General features: G+C 42.6%; 1 protein-coding gene across 1 annotated transcript; it reads left to right on the top strand.

Annotated features, from left to right (window-relative positions):
• Positions 1 to 647: 647 nt before the first annotated feature.
• CCDC12 (coiled-coil domain containing 12) lies at positions 648 to 1,648 on the top strand. The gene is given in 2 exon segments (XM_051973988.1): positions 648 to 992; positions 995 to 1,648. Coding segments are annotated over 2 exon segments (477 nt in total). The 5' UTR covers positions 648 to 886; the 3' UTR covers positions 1,366 to 1,648.
• The last annotated feature ends 6,797 nt before the right edge of the window (positions 1,649 to 8,445 follow it).

Consider the following 8,445-nt stretch of genomic DNA (forward strand, 5'->3'; position numbering starts at 1 on the left):
TTATTTTATTTTATTTTTATTTGGAGGCAATCTGGTTAAATGACTTGCCCAGAATTACACAGCTAGTAATTATCTGAGGCCAAATTTGAGCTCGGGGCTCCTTGACTGCAGGCCCAGCACTCTATCCATTAGTCACCTTGCCATTCCACACATACACCCCAATAAAAGATATTAGAATCTTTACAAACTGCTAACTCATTAGAGTTGATAGATTATTGATCTGATCTTACAAGAAGATGTTTTGGGCCAGAACCTGAAACAAGATACTAAGTAGAACTAATTAGTACAATGCTTGTGTTTGCACCTTTACTCATCGGAGTTCACAAGTAAACTTTGCAACTTTGTGAATTCACACCTCCCTTAAAGCTCTTAGAGCCAGAGAGCACTATGGGAGAAAACCCATAATCCCATTCTCTCAGAAGAGTCAGATATAAGGCCAGTGAAGAGAGATCTATTCCAGAATAAATTCCACTTGGCTGGCTGGTGGCAGAAGAGAGTTCAGCTGCATTGGAGAGGAGCACTCTGCAGACACAGAGCACTTTGGGAGATTTCAGCAGAATTATGCCAGAAGCCCTCTCTCCAAGGCAAGGCAAGAAGGAATATTTTCCACTTGGCTGCCTGGTGGCGGAAGAAGAGTTTTCAGAGGAAGAAGCTACGAGTCGAGATTTCACCAGAATTACATGACGAGTGGAGCTGGCTGGAGGCTGAAGAAAGCAGAGGCAGAGGCTGAAGGACAAAACCTTTGAATTTGGAGACATTCGGAGGGCTCTAAGCTAAACGGGCTATATTGGAGATAATAAAAGATCTGAACTTTTATCACCTGCTGCATTTGGGAACAGAATCACCACATTTTGGCGCCCGAACAGGGACCAACAGGAAAAACAACATGGCGGCGCCGGTCCCTGGTGTGGGACGCCTGGAGGAAGAGGCTCTGCGGCGGAAAGAGCGGCTCAAGGCGCTTAGAGAAAAGACTGGTCGTAAGAATAAAGAAGATGAGAACCAAAAAGTAAAGTTTTGAAAGAAGAAGGAGGTGAGAAACACAGGGAACTCAAACTGAGGAACTATGTTCCTGAGGATGAGCAACTAAAGAAGAGGAAAGTGCCTCAGGCCAAACCAGCCTCAGTGGAAGAGAAGGTCAAAGACCAGCTGGAAGCTGCGAAGCCCGAGCCCATTATTGAGGAAGTGGACTTGGCCAACCTTGCTCCCAGAAAGGCAGATTGGGACTTAAAAAGAGATGTAGCTAAAAAATTGGAAAAATTGGAGAAGAGGACACAGAGAGCTATTGCTGAGATAATCCGAGAAAGACTTAGAGGCCAAGAAGGTGACCTGGAATATGCAAAGCCAGAAGACAGTGACTCAGATTAAAGCAGCTTCTGCTCAGCTCTTGGCCACAATTCAGCATGTAGACTGATCCTTCTAGTCCAGGCACAAAGGCCCACTCTCAGTCTTAGTCCCCAGAGTGACCACCACTACGGTACTTCTTTTAATGCCCACCTGAGTGCATCTTGGAGTACATTTTAGAGCTGTGGCTTGAGTTGGCTAGTTTATGATTATGTGTAATGCCTCCCATATTGATGGATTTATGTGTACTTGTTTCTAGTGAGCCCCTTCACAAACCCACTAATCTGATTTGACTTCCTGTTTCCTTTGGTGTTTTCATCTCCCTTCCTGAGGTGTCAGGGAAGGTGTGATTACCTTTTTTGGGGGGTTCTCACCTCCTTGAGAAGTCAGGGAGGTCATGACCACCCTATGTTCTAAAACAAAAGGGGGAGATGTTGGAATCTTTACAAACTGCTAACTCATTAGAGTTGATAGATTATTGATCTGATCTTACAAGAAGAACAGAATCACCACAAAAATGTTTTAAAACATGCTAATAGTTTTCATTTTTTGTTTGTAGCAGCTCTTTTTGTGATAGCAAGCAACTGGGAAATGAGTACATGCCCATCAAATGGGGAATGGCTGAAAAAGTTGTGGTACATGAAAGTAATGAATTATTCTTGTTCTATAAAAAATGATGAACAGGCCTGGGAAAGTTTACATGAACTGATAATGGGCGAACAAGCAGAATCAGGAAAACATTGTACAGAGCAATAGCAAGATTGTGCAATGATCAACTGACAGACTTGGTTCTTCTTGGCAATTGGGTGATCTAAGGCAATCCTAATAAACTTTGGATGGAAAATGCCATCCACATCCAGAGAGAAAACTAGGGAAACTAATTGTAAATCAATACATTCTGTGTTCACTTTTTTTTTTCTTTTTTTTTCTCTCATGGTTTTTCCCATTTGTTCTGATTTTTCTCTCCCAACTTGATTCATAAAGAAATATGTTTGTTTTGTTTTGTTTTTAAAAAGAATGCATGGGGGCAGGTAGGTACTGCAGTGAATAGAGCATGAGTCCTGAAGCCAGGAGGACCCGAGTTCAAATCTGGCCTCAGAGACTTAACACTTCCTAGCTGTGTGACCTTGGGCAAGTCATTCAAACCTCAATTGCCTCAGTGAAAGGAAGGAAGGAAGGAAAGAAGGAAGGAAGAAAGGAAGGAAAGGAAGGAGGGAGGGAGGGAGGATACAATATATGCACAGCACTTTGCAAATATTATGCTCTATAAATAACAGTAATTACTATTTGAGAACTGAGGTCCCATGAAGAAATATGGGATATGTGTTGAGCTTTACCTTCATAGCAGGGAATCCTCCTTCTAATTTGATTCTGTCTAGAATGAAATCCATGATGCTATCAAGCACATCTTCCTGGTTTCTATCTCGCTTTTTATATCAACTAAAAACTTTTCTTTCTTGGAATTTCTTCAAAATAAATATTTTCTTTAAGAAGAGTGTTCCTAAGACTGTAGTTTGCTCAAAGGTCTGTCGAGGTCAATTTTTAATCGACAAACAATAAACTTAGTAGAATCATGTTCTCTGTATCTCTTAGCTGTGGCAGTAGGAAAATAAATGTGGCCTTCTGTCGAAACTTATTTATGAAAGTCTGGCTCTTTCCTTTTCATCTTTTCATCAAAATGACTTTACTGGACCATTATTCTCTCAGAGTTGGAAAAGTATTTCCCTGGATGGAGTTGATAGCTACCATGCCTTCTTAGCCACCTTTGGGATGAATGGATAATAAAATCATCGATATGTGTTTTGTTTTGTTTTTTTTTTTTTAAAGATGGAGAAGATCCTTGCTTTAAAATGTTTTAAAAATACAACCCTGAGGACCCTTACTTTCTGCACTGGTTTCTTCAGGATGTCTTTCCTTCCTGACGTCCCAGCTTTTAGATGGCTTCTTCACACAGGGAAGGAGGCTGCAATCCACTTGTGGTCGGTCCACCATCACTAATGACAAGAGTCGATCGTTAGAGGAAGGCTGACAGATCTGTTCAAGTAGTCAGGTCAGCTTCATCTATAAATATACTGGGGACGATCTGGCTTAGCTGGTTCTCGTGCCAAGCTTTCTGAAGGTTCATTTTCCCCTCCATTGCTTCTCATGTTTGGAGAGGCGATATTGTTTGTTGTCTTCCTTCTTTCTTGTTTTTCAAGTGAATTTGTACCCTATAATGACATTGCTTAGGTCAATAGGTTTATCTAGAAAACAATGTTTGCTTGCTAAATCTGATTCTGAACTTTCTTGATCTTCTCATTATGATGACTATTTTTTTTTTAATGTTCATTTTTTATCTCCCTTCTTTGCAGAGTTCAGAGAAGGAGGAAGGGAACAAGAGTTTATTAAAAGTTTCCCAGGAAATGCATCCTGTTCTAAGCACTTTATAAGATACTCACAACCTTGGGAGGTAGATGCTATTATGATCCTCATTTAATTTAACAGAGGCTAAGTGATCTGTCCACAGTTTAAAGGCAGCATTTGAATTCAGGTCTTCTTGGATATGAATAAATATGGATAAAAAATTTTACATACACTGCCAAATTCAGTTGACACATTGGTTAGATTTACTACACTGGTTTTTTTTTCCTCTTTTTTTATTTTATTATTTATTACAAGGAATGGATGGATAGAAAAGCGGGGATGCATATATTTAGAAATGAAAGTGATATAAAAATAACTTTATAATAACAGCAAAGAAATCCTGATAATATTACCAATTATCTATTTTTCCAAATTCTGTAGTTTGTTTAAAGACGTTTATCTGAGAATTGCACATGTTTAACATGTATTGGATTATTTGCCATCTCAGGGAGAAGGTTGAGAGAAAGGAGGGAAAATTTTAGAACACAAGATTTTGTAAGGGTGAGTGTTGAAAATTATCCATGCATATATTTTGAAAACAAAAAGCTTTAATTCAAAAAAGTTCATTTGGAGAGAAGAGATGAGAAAATGTACTTTATTCTCATCTTTCTTACTGGTGTGGCAAACTGCATATACTGTCAGGTTGGGGTAGTGTATTAGGTAGTTTTATTGCAAATGATGGCTTGCTGGATGGGGGAGAGAAGGATATAATTGGAAGTGAAGACAATGAAAAACTAAAAGATAACAACACAGAGTAAATATTAAAACAATGGGTGGGGTTGGAGCTGAACCAACTGCATTCTCTGATATCAACCCATCTTTGTCCTTCTGATTTCATATTGATACTGACCTTTTCCCTGGCCAGTTAATGATCTCACTGCATCTGCTAGCTGTTTTTTTGGGGGGGGAAATCTTCCTCAGTAACTAGCTCATTAAATGAGGACTTCTTAAACTTTTTCCACTCAAGAACTCTTTTTGACTGAGAAATTTTTACATGATCCGGAGTATATAGTTACATAAAATAGGTATACAAATCAAGCATTTACTGATAATAAATCAAAATTATGCAACCTCCTGGAGGTTATGAACCACAGTTTAAGAAATTTAAGAAGTTAGGCATTAGATCAGTGATTCAGAGTAGTACTTGGCAGCCTATTGGCTGAGCCTGGAGTCAGCAAGACCTGTGATGAAATCTGGCCTCAGACACTTACTAGTTTTGTGACCCTGGGCAAGCAAGTCACTTGACCTATCTGCCTCAGTTTCCCCAACTGTAAAATGGGTACCATCACAGCAACCTATTTCTTAGGATTATTGTGAGCACTGAGTGAGATAATATTTGCAAAGGGTAAAGCATTGAACAACTTGTTCAACACTCATTTATAGAGGAACCTCAGGTTCAAAGAGAAGAAAGGAGTTCTCTATGATCACTCATGTAGAAAATAGCAGAACCAGGATTAGAACCCAGGCTCTGATCCAGTTGCTTTCTCTTGTTTAAATAAAGCCGATTTCATTTTATGTGTGATGTCATTCAAAGCTCAGTGTTTAGCACCTTCCTACTCTCTCATCTGCAGGAAGTTTGAGGTCTCTTTTACTTCTAATCCCAAACTATATTTTCTAATCTATTTTTTTTTTTTTTGCTATTATTACTGTCTACACCCACCTTCCCCAGAGAGATCATTCACTACCAAAGACTTCATTGACTTTTACGGATAAAAAAACCTAAGATGAATGACATGAATGTTACTTGAGTAGTGTGAGCTAGAAGCAATATTTGAATCCAGGACTTCTGACCCCAGAGCTAGTGCTGGTCTCATAGAGATCCTAGGTTTCCTAGGAAATGATGTTTCTTATTGCTTTTGGGCACAAGATGAAGTCAATTTCCCAATCCTGTCTTTATCAGTAAAAAGAGGAAAGTAATTACATCCTTTCTATTTCTTAGGGGTGACAGGAAGAATTTTTAAAATGTAGAGGAAAGTGCTTTCGAAAAATATTTATACTTCCTACTTTTCTTTGCTGAGGTAATGGACTAGGGGTGTGGAACATTGCATAAACTTTCAGAAACAATTAGTATATTTATTGGTTTCGCTCAATTGATTTCTTTTCCTCTTCTTTTATACTTCATTACAGGGACTGGCTTGTTGGATTGATGTAAGGGACATAATTTGGAAATAAAGATAATGTAAAAACAAAAAATACTTTGTTCCCCAAAACCTCCGTACAAACTAAAGCTATTTAAGCTTATAAAATATTTTAGAATAACAATAACAAAGGATGATTATTTTTTCAGGTTGCCTAGTTTCCACTGCAGAAAAGAATTGAGAAAATGCACCTTTCTCCTTTCTTTGTGTGCAGAGGTGATCAACCATCCATTTGGAAACTTGTCTAGCCTGTCACATTAGGTTGAAGTATTGGTTAACTATGCTGAAGTGCTCTAGGTCATTAGAACTGAAAACTTCACTAATAATGTTGGGGACTATAGCTGGATAAAGATAAGACTGGGAAAGGGAAGATTAGTGTTCTCCAAGCTTATTACTTTTTAAACAGAAGAGGAACCCAGAATCTCAAAGATGGAAAGGCCCTCAGTGTTAGAATCCTTTCAAGCTGTTAAGTCATTAGAGTTGATAGCAACAATAATGATTAATTTAGCATGGTTCAGTATGATTGATCTGATCTTACAAGGAGATGGTATGGGCCAGAACTTGAAACAAGGTACTAAGTGGAACTGACAGAAACAATGCTTGTGTTCACACCTTTAGAGAGCTCCTATAAGCAAGAAGCTCTCAGGGCCACAGAGCACTCTGGGAGGAAGCCCACAAGCCCACTCTCGGAAGTGGAGTCACATTCATTCCAGCTTTCACTTGGTGCTGGCTGGAGACATTCGGAGTTGAGCTAGAGGCAAAAGACTAGTAACAGCTCTTGGAACCAAGAAAAGCTGAGGCCTCTAAGAAAGCTCCCCGGGCCCAAGGAAGGAGAAAATAAACGTTTGCATTTTATCACCTGGCTGCCTTTGGAGTGATTATTGCTTGGAACTGAAACTGAGGCTGCCTCCAGAAAACCTCCCCAAGAAACCTGCTCCCAGAGAGAGCCATTATATTTTAAAGAAGAGAACATCACACCTCAGTGTTCCAGAAAGATTGCTCTCCAGTCTGCCTCCTGACAGGTGGTCATTCAGTTGTTATTAGAAGACCTCCAGGAAGGTTTTCCATTGTTTTCCCATAACCAGCCTAGATCTGGCTTCTGGTGCCCCTTTGCAGGATGGGAGCAGGGGCCCTGGGACAAGCAGAAAGAGTTACTGCCTCTTCTGGTTAATGACCTGACCTTGAGAATACTGAAAGACCCTTCTCATGTCCCCTTGAACTCTTTCCCTTCTCCAGACTAAACTGTCTCCGGTTTCTTCAGCAGAGGGATCCTCACACAGGACCTTCCCCTCCAAGCCCGTCCCTTCCCTGGAGGATTTTTCCAATTTGTCGATCTATTTCTTTAAATAAACAATTTTATGACTGAAGGTTACCAAAAGGAAGTTTCATATGGAGTTATTTGGGAGGCCTCCTTCTGTTTATTCCATTCTTCCACTCTGCATCTCAGATTTAGTAGGAAGGGGCCTGAGGGTCCAGCGCCTTCATTTTACAGATAAGGAAACTGAGGCTCCTTAACACCTTCCTCGGGATGGGGGGGCGATATCGAGGCTGGCACTGTGGGCACATCTGGGGTCCCCCGATTAGTCTCCCCAGTCTCTGAGATGCCTCCCTTTTCTGGACAGGGATTTTTGTATTTGTGTTTTTTTTCATGATCGGTTTAAGGGTTTAAGGGAGGGGATGACCATCCTGAGCTCCGGTAGGGTGGGAATGGGGCAACAGGTGAATGGGGGCGGGGGGCGAGGTCTGTCTGGGGAGGAGGCAGGTCTGGCCGTGGGGAGCGCTGAGTCAGCAGAGAGGGGAAAGTGCGGCCCGGGCAGGGCGGGCCCCAAGTCCTCACATGCTCCGGAGCTGCCCCGGGAATGTTAATCAGAACCACGTTGGCCCTGCCCCCACCCGGCCCTGTTTGGGTGGCTTTAAGAGCGCATTTTCTCCGCTTTTTCTGTCTGGGGCAGTTCCCGGAGATCCCTGGAAGGTTGTCTGTCTGTTTGGGTTTGGTGGCGAAGGCGAAAGGCCTTTCCAAGGCACGCCCTGGGGCGCTGGCACAAGGGGAGGAAGGAGGCATCCTGGCTCTCGGGGCAGGTCTAGGCAAGGCCCCATCACCCCACTGGTCCGTCTCCTGCTGGGGAAGGCGGAAGGGAGGGGAGCCGGGATGGAGCCTTCTTCCAAAGGGCATCCCCTCCCCACCGAGGCTCCGCCGGAGCGCCCCGAGCGGGGCCGGCCTCAGCAGCTGCTCCCTTCCCCCGTGACCTCGCGAAGAGCCTCCCCGAGCCTGAGGAGCCGGACCCTGCGGCCCCTTCCCACTGACTCAGATGCGGAATGGAAGGAGGGGCTTCTGGGAGAAGACACGGGGACACTGCTGTCCGTGGGGAGCGGGCCGGCACGCCCCGGAAAAGCGAACGTGGGTGTGGGCAATGTCCCAAAGCATTCGAATTCCAAGACCAAAGATCTTCCCGGTCGGGTAGACTTCGGTGTCTTTCTGGATTTGTGAGGACGTGGGCTTTGTCGATGTGTCTACGTGTGCGTGGGGTGGGGGTGGAGAGAGTGGAATGGGGGGGGGGACGCG

Source organism: Antechinus flavipes, chromosome 2 (genome assembly GCF_016432865.1).
Source record: "Antechinus flavipes isolate AdamAnt ecotype Samford, QLD, Australia chromosome 2, AdamAnt_v2, whole genome shotgun sequence".
Taxonomy (NCBI): Eukaryota; Metazoa; Chordata; class Mammalia; order Dasyuromorphia; family Dasyuridae; genus Antechinus; species Antechinus flavipes.